The sequence below is a fragment of the Zootoca vivipara genome, chromosome 6, assembly GCF_965207765.1.
Source record: "Zootoca vivipara chromosome 6, rZooViv2.hap1.1, whole genome shotgun sequence".
Classification (NCBI taxonomy): Eukaryota; Metazoa; Chordata; class Lepidosauria; order Squamata; family Lacertidae; genus Zootoca; species Zootoca vivipara.
Window position 1 is genome coordinate 91,831,588 of NC_142589.1, and position 21,979 is coordinate 91,853,566.

Below are 21,979 nucleotides of genomic sequence, written 5' to 3' on the forward strand. Positions count from 1 at the left end.
AGCCATAGTGTGTTTTTTTGAGGAAAAAATAAATATAAGACGTGTCTTATAATATGAGAAACACGGTATATATATAAAAAATCAGCCAGCTGCTGAACTCCCTTCATCCCTGACCATTGGTCATATACGGTAGACCTGATCTTGATTTTAAAAAATCAAATTTACATTTCCATCATTAAATATCCACCGTTGTAGTCATATATTCACTGCCTTCCCTCCTTCCCCTTCCAAGGTTCTTTAAATTTCCCCATAATTTCTGCATGTTCTAAGAACAAAACAAAACAAACAAAAAACCATTCAGTTTCCCCTTCCACCCCCAATCATTTGTGTGTTATACTGCTGAATTTACCTTAATCCAGGTAGCGTTTCAACTTGCCGGAGTCCCAACATTTTGAGGACAACAGGTTCCCCCAGCCTTGTTCACCAACTTCCTTGTAATTTAGGCCCCACCAGCATAGCTGCCAAGTTTTCCCTTTTCTCGCGAGGAAGCCTATTCAGCATAAGGGGAAATCCCTTTAAAAAAGGGATAACTTGGCAGCTATGCCCACCAGTCTGCACTGCATATTTTAAAGCAGTATCATACTGCTTTAAAAAGGCCATGGGTTCCCCCAAAGGATTCTGGGAGCTGTAGTTTGTTAAGGATGCTGAGTTCTTCGGCTATCTTCTATTCTCTTCCTAGAGCTACAATCTGTAGAGTGGTTTCAGCCTAAATTTCTCTTCCCAGGGAACTCTGCAAACTGTAGCTCTGTGAGAGGAATATACAGTAGCAGGTCTAGGCATTCAGCTCCCATAGGAAAAACTACAGTTCCCACGATTCTTTGGGTTAATCTTGTTTTAACAGATGGTTCAGAGTTTTGAGATTTTTTTTTATTGTAAACCCTTTTCTTTCTGTTTAATAGCAAGCGGTCTGTGATCGTTAACAGGGGGCACGAACCCTTTCGCAAGTGCAAAGTTACGTTTGGGTTACTACCGGCGAAGGGTGCTAATGTTATTTTTATGTTGGAAGGGGAACCATTAAGCAAATTGGCACTCCGCAAAAACCCTTGCCAGTCTGCTGCAAATCATCCAGAGACCGGCCATCAATCATATAACCCCGGTCCTGAAAGACCTACATTGGCTCCCAGTATGTTTCCGAGCACAATTCAAAGGGTTGGTGCTGACCTTGAAAGCCCTAAACGGCCCTGTAGATCTGAAGGAGTATCTCTACCCCCATCGTCCAGCCCAGAAACTGAGGTCCAGCTCCGAGGGCCTTCTGGCAGCTCCCTCGCTGCAAGAAGTGAGGCTGCAGAGAACCAGGCAGAGGGCCTTCTCGGTGGTGGCGCCCTCCCATCAGATGTCAAGGAAATAAACAAAGATCTGACTTTTAGAAGACACCTGAAAGGCAGCCCTGTTTAGGGAAGTTTTTAATGTTCGATGTTTTTATCACATTTCTAATGTTCTGTTGGGAACCGCCCGGAGTAGCTGGGGAAACCCAGCCAGACGGGCGGGGTGTAAATAATATATTATTATTATTAATATTATTATAACTGCTCAACAGTCCCTGATCCAGAAATGGTGAGCATGGACTGCCAGCCATTATCTTTGCACAAATCCTCTCGTTCTCCATCTATGTAGAACAAGGACTGGCGACGTTCCCCGGAAGCCTGCCGAAGAGATTCCCTGAGAGTGAAACACAGCAGTTTCCCCTCCTGGTCCCTCCCGAGGATTTTCTGATCTCCATCTGTGGCCCGTTTGGCTCGATAGATTTATTGCCTTTTTTTTTTTAAAGGAGAGGAAGCACAGATGCTCGTGGGTGCATTCGAAAGTACCATATTGCACTTGGAGAAAGGAAGGAAAATACTTTACAGCTTGCTTTTTTAAAAAAAGGGGGGGGGGAAGAGGAACAGAGTTGGAATAGAGATGAAGATGACAATTCTTGAAGATGACAATTCGTTTCCGCTGGAGAATTCATTTCTCCACCCACAGAGCAGCCAGTCATCCGCAGCCAGGGAGGCACTGAACATATTGGCAGATTTTCAAACCCTGCCATGCCTTCTGCTTATAGAAAGAAGTCCGGTTTTTTAAAGATATAGCTGGGTTGCCTTCGACAAACTCCTACTCGGAGCAGACCCATTGAGATGAATGGGCCTGCGAGGCGCATTTATTTCAACGCTCCAAGAAGGACAAATATTTGGTACAATGCGGTATCTTGGAGGAGACTGGCGGGGATTATTATTATTATTATTATTAAAATTTGCATACTGCCCGATAGCCATAGATCTCCAGGCAGTTCGCAACATTAAATTGCAATATGAAAAATGCAAAACAGATGACAAAAACAACAAGGAGAAAAGCAATAATCCCCTCTTCCACATCAGATTTTAAAGGGCATAGGACGTCAATCAGCCCAAGGCCTGGTTGGAGAGGAACGTTTTCGCCTGGTGCCTAAAGGTGTACAGTGGTAACCTTGGTTCTCAAACACCTTGGAACCCAAACATTGCGAACTTGGAAGTAAGTGTTCCGGTTTGCGAACTTTTTTTCCGAACATGCTCCGTTTTGAGTGTTACGCTGAGGTCTGTCTGTTTTTGCTATTTATTTTGCGTTTTTGTGGCCCTTTTTTGTTTTGTGTGGATCCCAGTTCAGCTACAGATTGATTGCTTGATTGATTGATTGACAGCAGTACATTGCTTATTGCTTTCATTTTATGGATCAATGGTCTCGTTCAATAGTAAAATTCATGTTACATCGCTATTTTAGGGGTTGCTTTTAAAAGTCTGGAACGGATTAATCCAGGCATCCCAAAGCTGCAGCCCTCCAGATGTTTTGGCTTACAACTCCCATGATCCCTAGCTAACAGGACCAGTGGTCGGGGATGATGGGGATTGTAGTCCAAAACATCTGGAGGGCCGAAGTTTGGGGATGCCTGGAATCCGTTTCACATTAATTTCTATGGGAAAGCGCGCCTTGGTTTTGGAACGCTTTGGTTTTGGAACCGACTTCCGGAGCAGATTAGGTTTGAGAACCAAAGTACCACTGTATATGTTTTGTGAAATGCATTTGTTTTAAACCATTGGTCATGCTGGCTGTTTGGGGGGGCTGATGGGAATTGGGGGGACACACAGAGGGCCTCCAAATTTACACACACACAAACAAACACCCCATGCAATTGCATTTCCACTGATCACCACTGTCAGGTAGACTGCCTCTGAATGTGGATGCTCTATTTTAACTTTTGCAGTTAAAGTAAGCAGTCAAAGTAAGCAAAGTAAAATAAGCCACATGGAAGGAACATTAAGAAGCTAAGTTGCTTAGGCCCAACCTCTGCGAATCGGTATCAACTCTCTCCCCCACCCCCACCTCGTTTTTTTTCTTTTTAAAGAATCTTTTTGTGACCACCCCGCCAACGCGCATGCGAGGAAACAAACAGGGGGGAAGGTTGTCGCCAAAACTGCCCTCCCTGAATTTGCCCCAAACCTTGTGGCAGTGAGTTCCGTAAGCTGCTAACAACAGGCTTGCAACAGGAAGGCACTAGAGCGGAAGAAGGGGTGGGCGGAATAGCAGACAGGCAAAAACACGCAAATCCTTCTCCATGGATTGGGGACTTCCAGAGAATTGACCCGCCATTCCCCAAATGTCGCACCCGGTATTTAATACGTGCCCCCGCCCAAAAATAAAGCCTTTTAGCAGGCATGCAAAGACAGGAAAACCAGGTTTTCACAAGAGGAGGAAGGTTCAACTGCTGGCAAAATGTGGTCCACGTCCCCCCCTGCCAATCCCTTCTCTCCAACGACTCCACTTTTTCCTAACTGCCACCCCCCCACACACACACACAAATCCCCTTCCTTTCGGGGTTCTCCGTGGAGCAAGTTGCATAAGGCTCTGCGCATGTGGTCTTTTACCATATAGATATCTATAATTGTTATAATTGTTTTAGATATATATGTATTTATGCATGTATATATCTTACACATATTGGATTAAAGTTGCGCGGTAAATCTAGATATGGCTTTCGGTGGTGCAGTCACAGCGGGGCGAGGTGGGATGGAGAAGAGATGGCAGCGGGGGGGGGGAGGGAGGGGGTCACCGGGAGCCAAACTTTGGTCAGGAGCAACGGGTGACGGGGGGGCAGCTGGCTCTCTCTCTCTCTCTCTCTCTCTCTCAACACACACTCAAACACCAACACCCCCTTTTCCAGGGAGAGGAACAGGGCTCCCCCTAAGCAAACTTTCCCCAGCTTCTGTACGAGGCAGCCGTCGGGGTTTCCGCCCCACTTTCCCCAGAAGCAGGCTTCGCGCCCCACGGTGGGCACGGACGTTGCGGCGGACAATGGGGGACAACACCCACCACCCCATCCCCGCGAAGACCTGGCCTGCCCCCCTTTCCCCTGCCGCCGCCAGTCTTGTGCAGCAAAAGGAATGGCCCGCAAGAGAGCGAAGGAGCGGCGATGGACACTGCAGTGGCACCTTGCTGCCAGGCGGGTGGGGGTGCCGCCGCCCCTCACCCCGCGGCCGCCACGGTGCCGCCGGCCGCTCGGGTCAAAGGTCACAAGTTGGATGGAAGCCTGGATTTTGCTGGGTCCGTGTCGGGCGTGCTAACGGCAGAGTCCTTGCGGGCACCGCCCGAGTCCGGCTGCGGCGGCGGCGTAGGGGAGCCCACGGGCACCGGGTGGGGCAGGCCCCCGCGGGGCGGAGGCACAGTGCCCCGGGGCGCCGCCTGTGGGATACCTCCGGGGCTCTGGGCAGAGGGGGCTGGCGAAGGGGAAGAGGAGGCCGGGGAAGCCCCCTGCCCTTGCCCCGCCGCCGCGATGGAGGAGGAGGACTCATGGGCAGAGGGCGGCGGGCTTTGGCCCATGGTCTGAGAGACGCCGTGCGGCAGCGAGGGCTGCGAGGCCGACAGCGGGCGCGTCTCCTGGCTCAGGCTGCTGGTGGGGAGGGCCTGCGTGCTTTTGTGCGCCGCCAGCCGCTGCGGCGAGCCGGGCGCCTTCTGCTGAGTCAGCGAGAGCTGGGAGCTCGACTGGCCCTTGGCGCCGCCGTAGGGGAACGTCCGGCTAGCCAGGGGGCTTTGGACGGGCGGCCTGGGCGCCACCGCAGCGAAGGGGGCGGGAGGCTGTTGCTGCGGCGGGCGCTGCGGTGGGGGCTGCTGCGGGGTGCCATGTTGTTGTTGTTGTTGCTGCTGCTGCTGCTGCTGCTGCAGGTTGAGCTGCTGATGTTGTTGCAGCAGCGCCGGCGAGATGGCGAAGGGCCCCGGGACGGCTCCTTGGTACTGCAGCCGGCGCACCATGCGCGGGGAGCCCAGCCCCAGGGGCCCCACCAACGGGCTGGCCATCTGCGGGCAGAAGCTCATGGCCACGGCCTGCTGCAGCGTGGCAATGGCCGACGTCACCTGGGGCTGGGGCGGCGGGGCGAACATGGCCGCATGCTGGTGCAGCTCTGCCTGTTGCACCATCTCCCGGTCGTAGCGGACGATCTCCTGTATGATCTCGTTCTCCTGGTTGTTGAAGACGCCCGAGTTGAGGTCGTGCTGGACTTTGTGCAACAGGATGGAGTTCTTCTTGCCTGGCGGGGAGAGGGGGAAAAGGAGGGAGGTTCAACATTGTAATATTATTGATGCTGAAGAAGAGTTTGGATTTGATATCCCGCTTTATCACTACCCGAATGAGTCTCAAAGCGGCTCACGTTCTCCTTTCCCTTCCTCCCCCCCAACAAACACTCTGTGAGGTGAGTGAGGCTGAGAGACTTCAGAGAAGTGTGACTAGCCCAAGGTCCACCCAGCAGCTGCATGTGGAGGAGCGGAGACACGAACCAGGTTCCCCAGATTATGAGTCTGCCGCTCTTAACTACTACACCACACTGGCTCTCATCGCTTCAACACTGGTGATCTTTGCTTCTTCCAGTACACTGATATTAGTTCGCCTGTCTTCCCAAGTGATGTATAAGAATTTTACAAAGTGTAAGATCATGGCAATGATAATAATGAATAGAGTTGTGATGATAACACTACCCTCATCCCATTGTGAATGTTTCACTTTGAGAGCCATTCTCTCTCCTGGCAGGGCCATAGGTGCTAGGGGTGCAGGGCACCTGGGCGCCGGACTCTAAGGGGCACCAGACCAAGAGTCCGGGGCCCAAGAGTTGAGTCCGGCGAAGAGCCCGCCCGTTGGTTGGAGCGCCGCGACGGGCTCTCCTGCTGCGGGCGGCTCTGCGCCGCGAGTTCAGGAGTGACCGAGTCAGCAAGACGCTGAGGCAGCTGGCCAGCTCTGCGCTCCTGCGCGCCTGGGCAACTGGGGGGGGTGGCACTGGGCAGATCTTTGCAACCCGGTGCTGCATATGCTTAAGACAGCCCTGTCTCCCTGTCTCTGCATGCCTGATGATCGTCTTCCAAAGAAATTACTCTATTCCCAACTTAAGAATGGAAAGCGTAATGCTGCTGGTCAACACAAAAAGGTTGAAAGACTCTCTCGAGGCAATCTTTAAAAATGTAGTATAAACACTGACAACTGGGAAATACTGGCCTGCGAGCGCTACAATTGGAGAACAGCCTTTGCCAAAGATGTCATGGGCTTTGAAGACACTCGAACTCAGGACGCAAGGAAGAAATGTGCTAAGAGGAAGGCACGCTTGGTGAATCCACACCATGATCAACTCCCGCCTAGAAACCTCTGTCCCCACTGTGGAAGGACGTGTGGATCCAGAATCACTGTTAAAACCGAGTTCATGGAAGACAATCTTACTCGGCTATGAGTGATTGCCAAAGAAGATGATTACGATGATGATGGTTATCATCATTATCATAATCACTCTCAGTGGTACTGCCAGAAACCGTAGGTGGGGAGAGTCTTGTGTTCGAATCCCGTGGAGACTTCCCTTTGGGGCATCTGGCTGCTCAGGCTGCCGGACAAGGGTGGGTGGCCTGATTCACCAAGGCTCTCATGATGTTCCCTCAGCTTGGTCTCTGTGAAGCTGGGACAGCTCAGTCGGCAGAGCACAAGACTCCCAGGGTCGTAGGTTCGAGCCCCAGGTTGGGCAAAAGATTCCTGCATTGCAGGGGGCTGGAATAGATGACTCACGGGGTCCCTCCCGACTCTACAATTCTGATTCTGATCAAGGGCAGGATGCTAGAAGAGAGGGGCCCCTTCGGCCTGATCCAAAAGGTTCTCCCAATGCCCTTCTGAAGTCGAGGCATGGTACAGGATTTCTGCTCAGAGCACCCATGCAAAATACCTATGCGGTCTAGCCGGTCGATGGCGACTGTCTCGAAAGCTCTCCTCATCATAGGATATTCCTCCAAGACTTCGTTGAAGTTGTCCACCGAAAGGGAGTACAGGCGGCAGTACGTGTCTGCACGGACGCTGGCGGTACGACGGCCTCTGGTCAGCAGGCAGATTTCTGCAAGGCAAGATAGGAAAGAAGCTTTTTTTTTTCCACAGCACACACCCACACCCCACAGATTTCGGTCGCAACCCCCGCCAAGTGAACAGAAACCCCACCATACCTCATAGAAAAACCTTACTGTAAAATTGGAAAAGGTCCAGGAATCGCAGGATGGCAGATTAAGTCGATGGATTTATGCCGAAATGGCAAAAATGACAGGAAGAATCAGAAATCGGGAAAACCAAAAATGACCTGACTTTTAGAAGACACCTGAAGGCAGCCCCGTTTAGGGAAGTTTGTAATGTTTGAGGTTTTATGGTGTTTTGGATATTCTGTTGGCGGCCGCCCAGAGTGGCTGGGGAGGCCCAGTCAGATGGGTGGGGTATAAGTAATTAATAATAAGATTATTTTAAAGATGAATTGTAAATTTTCCACATTCTATTATTATTATTATTATTATTATTATTAAATGTGGAAAAATTATAATTCATCTTAAAAACCATCGTAAGCAGTTAGAATCGTTAGTAGGGGTGGAACGACGCTTGTAAAGCCCTAAATGGCCTCGGCCCAGTATACCTGAAGGAGCGTCTCCACCTCCATCGTTCTGCCCGGACACTGAGGTCCAGCACCGAGGGCCTTCTGGCGGTTCCCTCGTTGCGAGAAGCCAAGTTGCAGGGAACCAGGCAGAGGGCCTTCTCGGTGGTGGCGCCTGCCCTCCCAACAGATGTCAAAGAGGAAAACAACTACCAGACTTTTGGAAGACATCTGAAGGCAGCCCTGTTCAGGGAGGCTTTTTAATGTTTAATAGATTATCGTGCTTTATTTTTCTGTTGGAAGCTGCCCAGAGTGGCTGGGGAAACCCAGCCAGATGGGCGGGGTATAAATAATATGTTGTTGTTGTTGTTGTTGTTGTTGTTGTTGTTGTTGTTGTGTCATGGTGACTTTGGACACAACGGATTTGGATTATTATAAAAGATGCAGGAGGAAATGTTTAACATATTTTGATACAATTTTTTATTGTTGTTTTTTAAATCATTGATTTTTATCCACCCTGCCTGGAAGACAGTGGGCTCTCCCTCATCGGAGATGGGGTTTTTTGCGGGGGGGGAGGGGGAGAGAGACCAGCCTCACCTCCAAAGTAAGAGCCATCCGAGAGCTTCATCTCCTTGTTGCCCTTGGTGAGAACACTGACCACGCCATGCTGAATGAAGTACATTTTCTTGCCAATGGTTCCCTCGCGGATGATGTAGTCGCCCGGCTGGAAGACCTCAAACTTGAGCTTCGTCAGCATGGCGGTGACGAAGTTGGGGTCGGCGTTGGCAAACAGCGGCATGGAGGCCACCAGCTTGCGGCAGTTGAAGTTGACAATCTCCTGGAGAGAAGGGGAGAAGGAGGAACAGGGGGCGGTGAGCTGTGAGCTGTGCCAGATTTCATAGAATCATAGAGCTGGAAGAGACCACAAGGGCCATCCAGTCCAACCCCCTGCCAAGCAGGAAACACCATCAAAGCATTCTTGACATATGGCTGTCAAGCCTCTGCTTAAAGACCTCCAAAGAAGGAGACTCCACCACACTTCTTGGCAGCAAATTCCACTGTCGAGCAGCTCTTTACGTATAAGCTAAACAAGCAAGCTATAGCTTAGGGCCCCACTCTCTTGGGGGCCCAGAAAAATTGAAAGGGGAAAAAAACCTGGACGTACGTTTCCAAAATATAAGGTAAGAAACCTACACCCAGCAACAGTGTTTTGTGTTGCGTAGGCTCCTAGGATGGAAGGAATGGCCCCCGCCTGCTAGCCTGCTCCCTAAAATATCACTGGTTTGCTCATTTCTATATAGAGGGTGCCTAAAAGGTAAAGGGACCCCTGACAATTAAGTCCAGTTGTGAACAACTCTGGGGTTGCGGCGCTCATCTCACTTTACAGGCCAAGGGAGCCGACATTTGTCCGCTTCCGCAGGCAGTTTTTCCAGGTCATGTGGCCAGCATGACTAAGCTGCTTCTGGCAAAACCAGAGCAGGGCACGGAAATGTCGTTTACCTTCCTGCCAGAGCTGTACCTATTTATCTACTTGCACTGATGTGCTTTCGAACTGCCAGGTTGGCAGGAGCTGGGACAGAGCAACGGGGTTGAAACCACGGGCCTTTCAATCGGCAAGCCCAAGAGGCTGAGTGGTTTAACCCACAGTGCCACCCTATAGGATGCCTACATTCTGCTATTTAAAATTATTAGTTTGCACCATATATTTACACCTATTATTATTTCATGTTAGAGCAAGTTTCCAGATACTAGATTATGAGTCTTTGTAAATTGTGTTTCTAAAGGAACTTCTCTTATTGCCAAATGCCAATGTGTTTGCATTATTAAGTTTGCTATGAATCAAAAAATCATTTTCAGTTAGAGCTTAATAATTATTTCACTATTAATAGACTTCTTCTTAATTGCATTTCACTGTTAATATACTTCTTCCTAATTGTATTTCAGTTCAACAATTACTTTGATAAAATACATATTTTGTGATGTGCAAATGGCTTGAGATACCTATGAGGTCCATAAATTACCATATAGCATATATTCCACGCAAAAAACAGTGACAATTTGTTGTCGGCAAAGGACAGCTGGACATATAAAGGGCCCCATTACCTGCAGTAGCTGAGGGCCTCATCCAACCTAAATCTGGCCCTGAACAGAGGACAGGACTCTGCCCCCCTTTCCCATGGGGTCAAGGGATCAAGGGACAACCCTTACCTCTCTAAGGGGCTCGTTGAGCTCCTCAAGGATGCTGTCCTCATCGAACATCTTGCCTTGGTAGCGGTGCTCATAGTAATCATGAATTTTCTGGCGGAAGTCGGCAGGAAGCTTGTGGAAAGACATATATTGCTCCACTTGTTTGTACTGCGGAGAGAAGAGAGAAAAAATGCAGTGAGCACGAAGGCATTTCAAAACCTTAATTATATTGGGAAGTAAGGAAGAGAAAGCTAAACCAAACGACACAGGAGGAGGCTGAACCATGGACCTAAAGTAAGACTCTAGTCCTCATGGTTCTTGAGAAATAACCAGTGCTGGATTTAAGTATAAGCTAAACGGCGTTTCCGTGCGCTGCTCTGGTTCGGCAGAAGCGGCTCAGTCCTGCTGGCCACGTGACCCGGAAGCTGTACGCCGGCTCCCTCGGCCAGTAAAGCGAGATGAGCGCCACAACCCCAGAGTCGGTCACGACTGGACCTAATGGTCAGGGGTCCCTTTACCTTTACCTTGGTTCTCAAATGCCTTGGTTCCCAAACGCCTAAAACCCAGAAGTAGGTGTTCCAGTTTTTAAACGTTTTTTTTTGGAAGCCGAACATCCAATGCGGCTGTCGGCTATTGTTTCCGGGGCACCTGCACCAATCAGAAGCGGCGCCTTGGTTTCCAAACATTTCGGAACTCAAACGGACTTCCGGAACGGATTAAGTTTGACGCTTTTCTTTTTGCTATTTATTTTTTTGTTTTGTTTCATTTGTTTTTGGGACTGTGTGGAACCCAGTTCAGCTACTGATTGATTGATTGTGTGGCTGCAGAAATGGATAAAAGCCCCCCATCCAAACAGTGACCATAGCTGCCAAGTTCTCCCTTTTTTTAAGGGAAATTCCCTTATGCTGAATAGGCTTCCTCGCGAGAAAAGGGGAAACTTGGCAGCTATGAAACAGTGACTATCATCAGTGCAGGTATGAAAAATATTTAATTTTAATTTTTATCATCTACTGTACTGACTCATTTATTTTACAGTAAATTGGTTATCACTTTCATTTTATGGGTCAATGGTCTCGTTAGATAGCAAAATTCATGTTCAATTGCTGTTTTAGGGGTTGTTTTTAAAAGTCTGGAACGGATTAATCCATTTTGCATTGATTTGTACTGTATAGGAAAACAGGCCTTGGTTTTGGAACACTTTGGTTTTGGAACGGACTTCCGGAACGGATTAAGTTTGAGAACCAAGGTACCACTGTATTAGTATTAAGGCCTGGACCTGGGACCTTCTGCCTTCTGCCTGCAGAGCTGAGCCGATCCCCTTCTGCATTGGCCCCTCCATTAATTTGGCATTTAACGACTGTGAATTCCTCAGTTTAAAAGGAAGAATAACATGTTCCAGCTGGCTGGCTTTCCCCTATTCTTCCCCCACCCACTTTATTTAATTTTTATTAAAGATTTTATATTACAAAGTAGACTAATAAACAAAAGAATACATAACAGAACAATGCATAAAGTTGATATTCAATACGAAAGTTCTATATATCGCAGAATATAAACCATGTTTCTATGTTACAAAAATAAACGTTTCTATAAACAATATTATATCCCTCGTTATTGGTCTTTGTCTTTTCGCACACATATATTAACAATGTAAATACGAATCAAAACAAACAAACAAAATTTGTAAACAAAATTGTATTCCAAAATATTCCAAAGTCATATATAAACTACCACAATTTGGACTTCCTGTTAATCCCTAATGTATATTTTAATTTTACCCATGAATGCAGGGCCGGCCCTAAGGCAAGGCTGGGTGGCGCAATGCGCCAGGGCACCGGGCTGCCACGGGGCGCCTCGCTGCAGCGCCCGCCAGACAGCCGCACTGGGAAACGGGGGGGGGGCTGCCGGAGGGATCTTCGCACCACAGCGCCAGATATGTTTAAGACAGCCCTGCATGAATGTACTCTAATATAAATGGATGTCATATAGAGGAGGGAGAAAGGTTGTTTTCTGCTGCTCCAGAGAAGCGGACACGGAGCAATGGATTCAAACTACAAGAAAAAAGATTCCACCTAAATATTAGGAAGAACTTCCTGACAGTAAGAGCTGTTCGGCAGTGGAATTTGCTGCCAAGGAGTGTGGTGGAGTCTCCTTCTTTGGAGGCCTGCAAGCAGAGGCTTGACAGGCATATGTCAGGAATGCTTTGATGGTGTTTCCTGCTCGGCAGGGGGTTGGACTGGATGGCCCTTGTGGTCTCTACCAACTCTATGATTCTATGATTCTATTCTATACTTCTTTACCTAATTATCTAATACATTCCTACATCAGTTAGTATCCTTAATTCTATTATTCCAATCCTTCTCACTCACAAGTCACTCAAACCCTAGCATAGACAGTGAACCTTTGGTATATTTTTGAACATATATCTTATACCTTTCCCATTTCTCCATGAATTTTTGTTTTGAATTGCCTCTCAAACTATTTGTTAATTGAGCCGGATGGCTATCCCAGAAGGTGAGAGAGAGAGAGACACTCAGTAATACAGAAACGGGATATGGCACCCATTTTCTGCTGACCCCCAAAGTTGCAAAGAGAGTCCTTTCGGCCGTCGTGATAGAGGGGATTACCGAACAGCGATCGGACCTCAAGTCCTCCAGCCTGAAACCGCTGCTGCGGCTTGCCACCTCATCCGGGGAACTCGCTGCCACTAGAACATGGGACAACCACCACGCAGGTGAAAAAACCACTGGCCGTCTGAGAACACGAGTCAGCTCCTCCTGAAATTTGCCTTGGGAAATGGGGGACTGGCCATTAAACCTTCAGCTTAAGTCCCATAAAAAACAGCTTATACCGCCTGCCGAGGAATTGCCAGTGTTAAAGGTGAATCTCGGAAAATTAGAATATCATTGAAAAGTGCATTTATTTCAGTAACGCCACTTAAAAGGTGAAACCAATATATGAGATAGATGCATGACATGCAAAGCAGGATCTGTCAAGCCTTTATTTGTTGTCATTGTAATGATTTGTCGTTAGGCGGGTCAATTATAAACGGAATGTCATTAATGAAATGTAATAGTGATGTTTATTTTTGTATTTTAGTTTTATTACTGTGGAATTTCCAAAAGAAAGCATTTGTAAAAATTAAAAGAAAAAGAAAAAAAATAGTAAGTTGCATTATTGAAATAAATACACTTTTCAACGGTATTCTAATTTTCCGAGTTTCACCTGTAAATAAACCGCGCCAATTGCCGACACACCACCCGAAGCAACAGGTGGGAATCGAACCTGGTCATTTGGACCCCTGAGCAGAACCTTTAGTCGGCCGCGAAGCATCGTTGGACGCCAGAAAAACCCCATATAGATGGAAAGAAAACAGGCAAAACCGTCCTTTCTTTGAGACGGCAACCTCCTTAATAAGCCACCCCCTCTTGTGAAAGACACAGCCTGAAAAACCACTTGACCTAAAAAGCCTAGGAACAAAAAGTCCAGGCTCTCCTGGTAGCTGAATCTGGCCGTTTCTCACCTGGGGTGAGAGATTTGCCCTACAGATTTGCCTGGCAGGAATGCCAAGGCGTTGGCAAGAGAGAGCTCTCTTTGGTTTCTGCATGCTGCGCCAATTGCCAACCCCACGAGGCTGCGACTGTCAGAAGACGGATGACAGTCGCATCCGTTCAGTCGAAGCAGTGGTGTTTTTTTTGAGGGGGGGGGGTGCCCCTGTGGACCCAACGAGGTTGTCAAAAAAAGAGCCTTTTGCTTCAAGAACGGGAAGAAGGCTAGTCAAAACAGCCTCCAGCCACCGGGTCTAAAACCGCGCTGTCATCTTTCCCTTAAAGATTTTCATGGGGAAAGGAAAGGAAGGATTCCTCAATTTAAAATAAACATTGTTTAACAGAAAGCAGAGAAGATGGGTGTCCGCATGGGTCGGAGGTTTTTAATAATCCTATGTTCTTCATTCATGTAAACAAGCATGTGGAAAAAAATTTGCATTTATTGCTGCATCCCTCTCCCTCTCCCCCCCCTCTCTATCTTTCCCCTCTCCTCCTCTAATTTTATTGTTCCTTTCTTTCCTTCCTAACTTCCCACCTCCCTGCCCATAGCTGCAATTTTGCTGTTATTATGGGGAAATCTCAACAAAAAAAATCTATCAGAAGAAAAGAATCATAGAATCATAGAGTTGGAAGAGACCACAAGGGCCATCCAGTCCAACCCCCTGCCGAGCAGGAAACACCATCAAAGCATTCTTGACATATGCCTGTTAAGCCTCTGCTTAAAGACCTCCAAAGAAGGAGACTCCACCACACTCCTTGGCAGCAAATTCCACTGCCCAACAGCTCTTACTGTCAGGAAGTTCTTCCTAATGTTTAGGTGGAATCTTCTTTCTTGAAGTTTGAATCCATTGATCTGTGTCTGCTTCTCTGGAGCAGCAGAAAACAACCTTTTTCCCTCCTCTATATGACATCCTTTTATATATTTGAACATGGTTATCATATCACCCCTTAACCTTCTCTTCTGCAGGCTAAACATACCCAGCTCCCTAAGCCGTTCCTCATAAGGCATCGTTTCCAGGCCTTTGACCATTTTGGTTGCCCTCTTCTGGACACGTTCCAGCTTGTCAGTATCCTTCTTGAACTGACAAGCTGGAACGTGTCCAGAAGAAGCTTGAGGTCCTCGTGGTTCTTAAAAGACTCTTGGTTCTAAAGGAAAAATTAAACAGACTACCTTATTGCTCCCTATGTATTGACACACATATCTATAGATTAAGTAAAATCATATCTACTGTGTCTCAGGGCCCTTGGAGAAAGGGAAGGGTTGTAATGGAAATGACAGCAGGGCTCTCCTTTCGGAGGTCTGTTTCTGCTTTCCTTGTTTCCAGCTAGATGGAGCTTCCACATTCCGGAGCAGTCTACCGCCGTCGGAATAAATGCCGAGGAGCAGGGATGTATGAGGTTTGTCACCCTCGTGCTCTCCTGGCAAGATCCCTGGGACAAGGAAACGAGACCCGAGCCACCGGTTGCCCTGCTTCAGCCAGGGGAAACTCAACCCAGCAGACCATGCGTCTCTGCGTAACCTCGCCTCCCCTGCCCACAAATACCTTCTCTTGATATTGGCGCCGGGAGGAATCGAGGGACTGGATGAGGGCCGTGGCGTGGCCGATGAACATGGCATAGCATGTGGCCCCCACTATCATGCTCAGCATCGTCAGCCATATGTCCGTCATGCTCTCTGGCGCTTGTCGGCCATAACCGATGCACAGCATGTGGCTCATGGACTTGAAGAGGGCAAAAGAGTACAGCTCGCTCCAGGAGTCGTTCTGGAACAGAGAGAGAGAGGCAGGTCACAGGAGGAAGCGGGCAGCCTGGGCACAACACAAGCCATTCCTCCTGTCTGACAGCTCCGTGTTTTCGCTATTACTAACTCAACCAGTGCCGGATTTACGTATAAGCTAAACAAGCTATAGCTTAGGGCCCCACTCTCTTGGCGGGCCCCAAAAAATTTAAAGGGGGAAAAAACTGGATGTACATTCCCAAAATATAAGATGAAAAAACAAATAAAATAAAACCTACATACAGTGACAGTGTTTTGTGTTGTGTAGGCTCCTAGGATGTAAGTCATGGGCCCCACCTGCTAGCCTGCTCCCTAAAATACGGTCATACCTCGGTTTAAGTACGCTTCGGTTTGAGTACTTTCAGTTTAAGTACTCCACGGACCCGTCTAGAACGGATTAATCCACTTTCCATTACTTTCAATGGGAAAGTTCGCTTCAGGTTAAGTACGCTTCAGGTTAAGTACAGACTTCCAGAACCAATTGTTAAGCCGAGGTACCACTGTATCACTGGTTTGCTCCTTTCTATATATAGGGTGCCTACATTCTGCATGGACTGGTTGCAGGGAAACATGGGCCAATGGCTTGAGATACCTATGAGGTCCATAAATGACCATATAGCATACAGTGGTGCCTCGCTAGATGAATTTAATTCATTCCACGGGTCTTTTCTTATGATGAAAAATTCATCTAGCGAATCCCATAGGAATGCATTGAACTTTTTTTGATTTTTTTTTTTACCCATAGGAACGCATTAATTGAATTTCAATGCACCACGATTCGCTAGACCAGGCATAGGCAACCTTGGCTCTCCAGATGTTTTGGGACTACAACTCCCATGATCCCTAGCTAACAGGGCCAGTGGTCGGGGATCATGGGAGCTGTAGTTCCTAAACATCTGGAGAGCCAAGGTTGCCTATGCCTGCGCTAGACGAATTTTTCATAAATCGAATTCGTCTAGCGAGGCAACCTCCGCTCGAAAAATCCTTTCGTTAAGCGGAAATTTCATTAAGCAGGGCATTCGTTAAGCGAGGCACCACTGTATACTGTATGAGGAGGGAGGGGAGGCAATTAGGGGACGAGGCTGGTCCTAGTGGTCATGGAGGCCGGCTCCCAGTAGCAAAAGCCAAGGGGGAGGGATGCCAGGGCAACTGGACTCACCACCATCCCGTTGATGGAGACCCAACAGTCGCTGGGGAAATCCTGCAACATGGGCACCAGGAATTGGAGGCAGCCATCCCAGTGGCAGAGGAGAAGCATCATCCCAATGAGGTTGATTATCCTCATGACGGCGCTGGCCAGGTCGTAGGTCATGTGGAAGATCTGTAATAATAATAATAATAATAATAATAATAATAATAATAAAATAATTATACCCCGCCCTCCCCGCATACCTGCCAAGTTCCTCTCTGAAAAATAAGGGACCGGAAGTAGCATACCGGAAGTAGCGCGGTGGCCATTTTGGAACTGGGCAGAGCAGCATCAAAAGTTGCTTCTGAGCATGTTCCGCCCAGTTCCAAAATGGCCGCCACGCCAGAATAAACCGGGGGAAAACAAAAAAATCCATTTTTTGTGTGGCTGGGGACAGCTGGAAAAACGGGGGTTTCCCGGGGAAAACGGGAGACTTGGCAGCTATGCCCTCCCCGGCCCAGAGACCGGGCTCAGGGCATCTAACAGCAAATATAAAACATTGATTGAAACGACTTAAAAACAGCTTAAAAGCAACATAAAGTACAACATAAATATCGCATCGCCAGGGCTAACTAGCCAAGCTAGTCCTGCTAAGGCCAGCAAGGAGACCAGGGAAGTATTTAAGTGTGGGGACCCAGAAAGGTTTCTTCGTAGAAAAAGGAAAAGGGAAAAGGAATGGAAGATCAAGCTAATTTGAGGACCAGGCGGAATAGCTCTGTCTAACAGGCCCTGCGGAAGGAGATCAAGTCCTGCAGGGCCCTATTCTCAGAGCGAAACGCGCTTGAAACAATGCGCAGGCGAACTGGTAAGGTTCATTCCTCAACCATCTCTTTCCACCTGGTGGACTGGGAGCGGCCGCTGAGACCACATTTCAAAGTGTTGGTGCTGACCGTGAAAGCCTTAAATGGACAGAGGGCAGGCAGGTGTGGAGGACTCCCTGGTCCTGAATGGGGTCACTGTGCCCCTGAAGGACTAGGTGTGCAGCCTGGGGGTCATTTTGGACTCACAGCTGTCCATGGAGGCGCAGGTCCATTCTGTGCCCAGGGCAGCTGTCTACCAGCTCCATCTGGTATGCAGGATGAGACCCTACCTGCCTGCGGACTGTCTCGCCAGAGTGGTGCATACTCTGGTTATCGCCCGCTTGGACTACTGCAATGCGCTCTCCGTGGGGCTACCTTTGAAGGTGACCTGGAAACTACAACTAATCCAGAATGTGGCAGCTAGACTGGTGACTGAGAGCAGACGCCAAGACCATATAACACCAGTCCTGAAATACCTACATTGGCTCCCAGTACATTTCCGGGCACAATTCAATGTGGCGGTGCTGACTTTGAAAGCCCTAAATGGCCTCAGCCCAGTATACCTGAAGGAGCGTCTCCACCCTCATCGTCCATCCCGGACACCGAGGTCCAGCTCCGTGGGTCTTCTGGCAGTTCCCTCCCTGCGAGAAGTGAGGTTACAGGGAACCAGGCAGAGGGCCTTCTCGGTGGTGGCGCCCACCCTGTGGAACACCCTTCCACCAGATGTCAAGGAAATAAACCACTATTTGACTTTTAGAAGACACCTGAAGGCAGCCCTGTTTAGGGAAGTTTTTAATGTTTGATGTTTTCTTGTGTTTTTAATATTCTGTTGGGAGCCGTCCAGAGTGCCTGGGGAAACCCAGCCAGATGGGCGGGGTATCAATATTATTATTATTATTATTAATATTATTGTTATTCTCCAGTTTGACAAGATCACTCTTCTTCCATGGCTGAGAGGGGAAATGGCAAATACAGGCACATTGGGACAGTGCGATTTTTGCAGCTATTGTCAAAGTTGCAAAACAACGAAGCACGGGATGGAGCAATGAAGAATTTCTGACAAAACCATAGGACATCAGCTCCGCCCAAGGCTTGATGGAGAACAGCAGCAACCGGGAAATTGAAATTAATAAGATTTTGGAACGCAGATATAAGGAGAATCATCAAACCATCAACTCTAGCACGTGGGGGGGGGCGCCTAAATTATTTAATTTGGTATTTGAATGAGGGCATTAGTAACCCTACACCAAAGGATAAATGGACATAAATCTGACATCAGGAACCACAAGACAGAGAAACCAGTAGGAGAACACTTCAATCTCCCAGGACATTCTATACAAGATCTCAAAGCAGCTGTCTTACTACAAAAGAATTTCAGAAATAGACTGGAAAGAGAAGTTGCTGAATTACAACTTATCACCAAGATCAAAACCATGGAGGGACCTGGTTTGAACAGAGACATTGGATTCTTATCTCATTATACATGATAAAGCGATCTTCAGCCATCTCAACCCTTGCTTTTTCATGCAAAAACAGTCGTTTTCAGTCATCAACAGTTATCAGTCAGTCAATCACCCACTTCCACCACCCTTCTGAGTGATCCCCCCTCCCCTCCCCCTCCCCACCCCTTCTCCACATAAGTGCCTAGGGACTCCTATTTCAGTGTAGCTGAAGAAGTGTGCATGCACACGAAAGCTCAACCCAAAATAAAAACTTAGTTGGTCTTTAAGGTGCTACTGAATGAATTTTTTTATTTTACTTCAACCCTATTTCATTTATAGCTAAACAAGCTATAACGTAGGACCCCACACTCTTGGGGGCCCCCAAAAAAATTAAAGTGGAAAAAACTGGATGCACATTTCCAAAATATAAGATTAAAAACAAATAAAATAAAATAAAATAAAACCTACATACAGCAACAGTGTTTTGTGTTGTGTAGGCTCCTAGGTCAGACCTCACCTGCTCTGGTCAGACCTCACCTGGAGTTCTGGGCACCACAGTTCAAGAAGGATACTGACAAGCTGGAACGTGTCCAGAAGAGGGCAACCAAAATGGTCAAAGGCCTGGAAACGATGCCTTATGAGGAACGGCTTAGGGAGCTGGGTATGTTTAGCCTGGAGAAGTGTCTTTAAACCTCTTTTGTAGTCCACCGGCATTCCGCTTTCCATTCTTAAGTTGGGAATAGAGGAGTTGCTTGGGAAGATGATGATCAAACCATAATTTACCATCAGAGAAATAATCTGGCTCCCAAAACACAAACATCGCAAGTGCCCAAAGAGGCCCGTCTTCAGCATTTGGCAAAAGCTGTACATTGAAGGCACCAGCCGCACCTCTGTGGGGAAGTAGTTCTACTGCTTAGGGGCTGCCCCACAGAACTCCTTCCCCTGGGCTGCCACCCCATGAGCGATTGAGGGCAGAGGAACTACCAAGAGGGCCTAACCCCCTACCGATCTCGGCGCCCAATGCCTATTGACGCTAGCGAGCCTTAGAAGTTGCATTGGCACGGCTTAGGGAGCTGGGTATGTTTAGCCTGGAGAAGAGAAGGTTAAGGGGTGATATGATAGCCATGTTCAAATATATAAAAGGATGCCATATAGAGGAGGGAGAAAGGTTGTTTTCTGCTGCTCCAGAGAAGCGGACACGGAGCAATGGATTCAAACTACAAGAAAGAAGATTCCACCTAAACATTAGGAAGAACTTCCTGACAGTAAGAGCTATTCGGCAGTGGGATTTGCTACCAAGGAGTGTGGTGGAGTCTCCTTCTTTGGAGGTCTTTAAGCAGAGGCTTGACAGGCATATGTCAATAATGCTTTGATGGTGTTTCCTGCTCGGCAGGGGGTTGGACTGGATGGCCCTCGTGGATGTAAGTCATGGGCTCCGCCTGCTAGCCTGCTCCCTAAAATATCACTGGTTTGCTCCTTTCTATACATAGGGTGCCTACATTCTGCATGTGCAAATGGCTTGAGATACCTATTAGGTCCATCAATTACCATGTAGCATAGATTCAACACAAAAAACAGTGACAATTTGACAAAGAACAGCTGGACATATAAAGGGCCCCATCCCCTCCAGTAGCTTAGGGCCTCATCAAACCTAAATCCGGCCCTGGTCATGAAGGTTACGGGGTGACGCAATGAATAAGCTCTTCTGCTGACCTGCTTAAGGAGGGGGCAGCCAGGAGGAGATGTCAGTCGCCAGCCTGGCGTCCAGAGATCTCCATGTGGTCGCAATCGGACCTGTGCAAGTCACAAAACACACCTGGCTCCTGGGGGATTTCTAATGCTGTCTCCCGGAGCCAACACATTAAGTTAGCTTCCCACTGAGCTTCTACCACCCCCCAAGTAAGACAGAGAGCTTTCCGGCCCAGGAAAAACCAGTGTCAAAAGAGATTTAAGGCTCTCTGCCTTGCTACCATGTATCTTGCAGAATTTCACCCAGAAATGGTTGAAATCGCTTGTGGTCACGCACTGTATTTTATCTTTTTGTTGTTGCTGCCGCTTTCATTTGTGTAAGCTGCCTTGAGTCCGCAATCTGGGAAAAGACCGGTTGGAAATATCGCTAACCGACTGAGCAGTAAGGTTGGGCGAGAGAGGAGGGCCTCTGGTATTCCAACTCTTATGAAGCAGAGTTGCCAGGAATCGAACCCGGGGCTTTGCAGATGTCACAGATGCTGCCTAATAAATCAGCTCCCCGCTTCCTGGAGGGAGTGAAAGGCAGGATTCGAACTGGCGACCGCAACCATTTGCAGTGTGGGGGGACTCTCCCCCACCTGCCCTGCGGACCACCAACAACGCCATTTTGATCGCAGGCTCCAGGCGGCATGGAAATAGCTCTCATTCTCCCTCCCCTCTCTCTCTGCGCGGAGGAAACGCAATCACAAAAGGCTCATCGTTTGATGAGGGCGTATTAATTGTTCCAACATTCAATCTAGCGGGTAATTACAACTGGGGTCAGGGGAGAGACAAAGGCCTCTCTGCGGCGCATGGCCTGCGTCGAGAGGGAAGCCGGCATGTGCGAGCTCGCAGCCGATGCACAGATGCTTCCCTCACGGCACAAATTACGACACGGGGTTGGAGAGGACAAAGAGAGAGTGGGGCTGCAGTTTCAAGCACCCCAGTGCGGCTCGGAGCGCTCAGAGGAGACTGGGCGACACAGAAGGACAGGGCAAAAGGGTTGACACGAGGCAGGATCCTCCTTTGGGGTCCTGCCTTGTCCCGCTCCAGGTCAGTGGCTCCATAAACTCACACACACACCCGGCTCCATAAACTCATCCCCCGTGCCCCCTACTCTACCAAAAGCAATTACAGTCGTACCTTTGGGTCTCAAACGCCTCGACTCCCGAACAAATCCACTCCTGAACGATCGAAACCAGAAAGTGACTGTTCGGGTTTGCGAACTGCTGTATTTTCCGCCTATAAGACGCCCCATATATAAGACGAGTCCTATTTTGGGGGACTCCAATTTAAGAAAAGGGGGGATGTATAAGACGAGCCCAGATTTTGAACATTATTTTAGAGTAACAAAGCATAGACTTATACACGGAAAAGTACGGTATTTTCGGAAGCCGAACGTCCGGCGTGGCTTCCGACTTGCTG

General features: G+C 48.3%; 1 protein-coding gene across 1 annotated transcript in view; it reads right to left on the minus strand.

Annotated features, from left to right (window-relative positions):
• Positions 1-3,373: 3,373 nt before the first annotated feature.
• The window catches only part of HCN2 (hyperpolarization activated cyclic nucleotide gated potassium and sodium channel 2), a 59,099-nt gene continuing 40,493 nt past the window's right edge, over positions 3,374-21,979 (minus strand). Inside the window, exons 4-9 of the mRNA XM_060275228.2 lie at positions 16,555-16,716; positions 15,163-15,381; positions 10,092-10,238; positions 8,481-8,721; positions 7,200-7,364; positions 3,374-5,534 (exon numbers count right to left, since the gene is read on the minus strand). Of these exons, the coding sequence (XP_060131211.2) occupies positions 4,522-5,534; positions 7,200-7,364; positions 8,481-8,721; positions 10,092-10,238; positions 15,163-15,381; positions 16,555-16,716 (1,947 nt within the window). The 3' untranslated portion in view covers positions 3,374-4,521. The remainder of the gene's footprint in view (positions 5,535-7,199; positions 7,365-8,480; positions 8,722-10,091; positions 10,239-15,162; positions 15,382-16,554; positions 16,717-21,979) is intronic.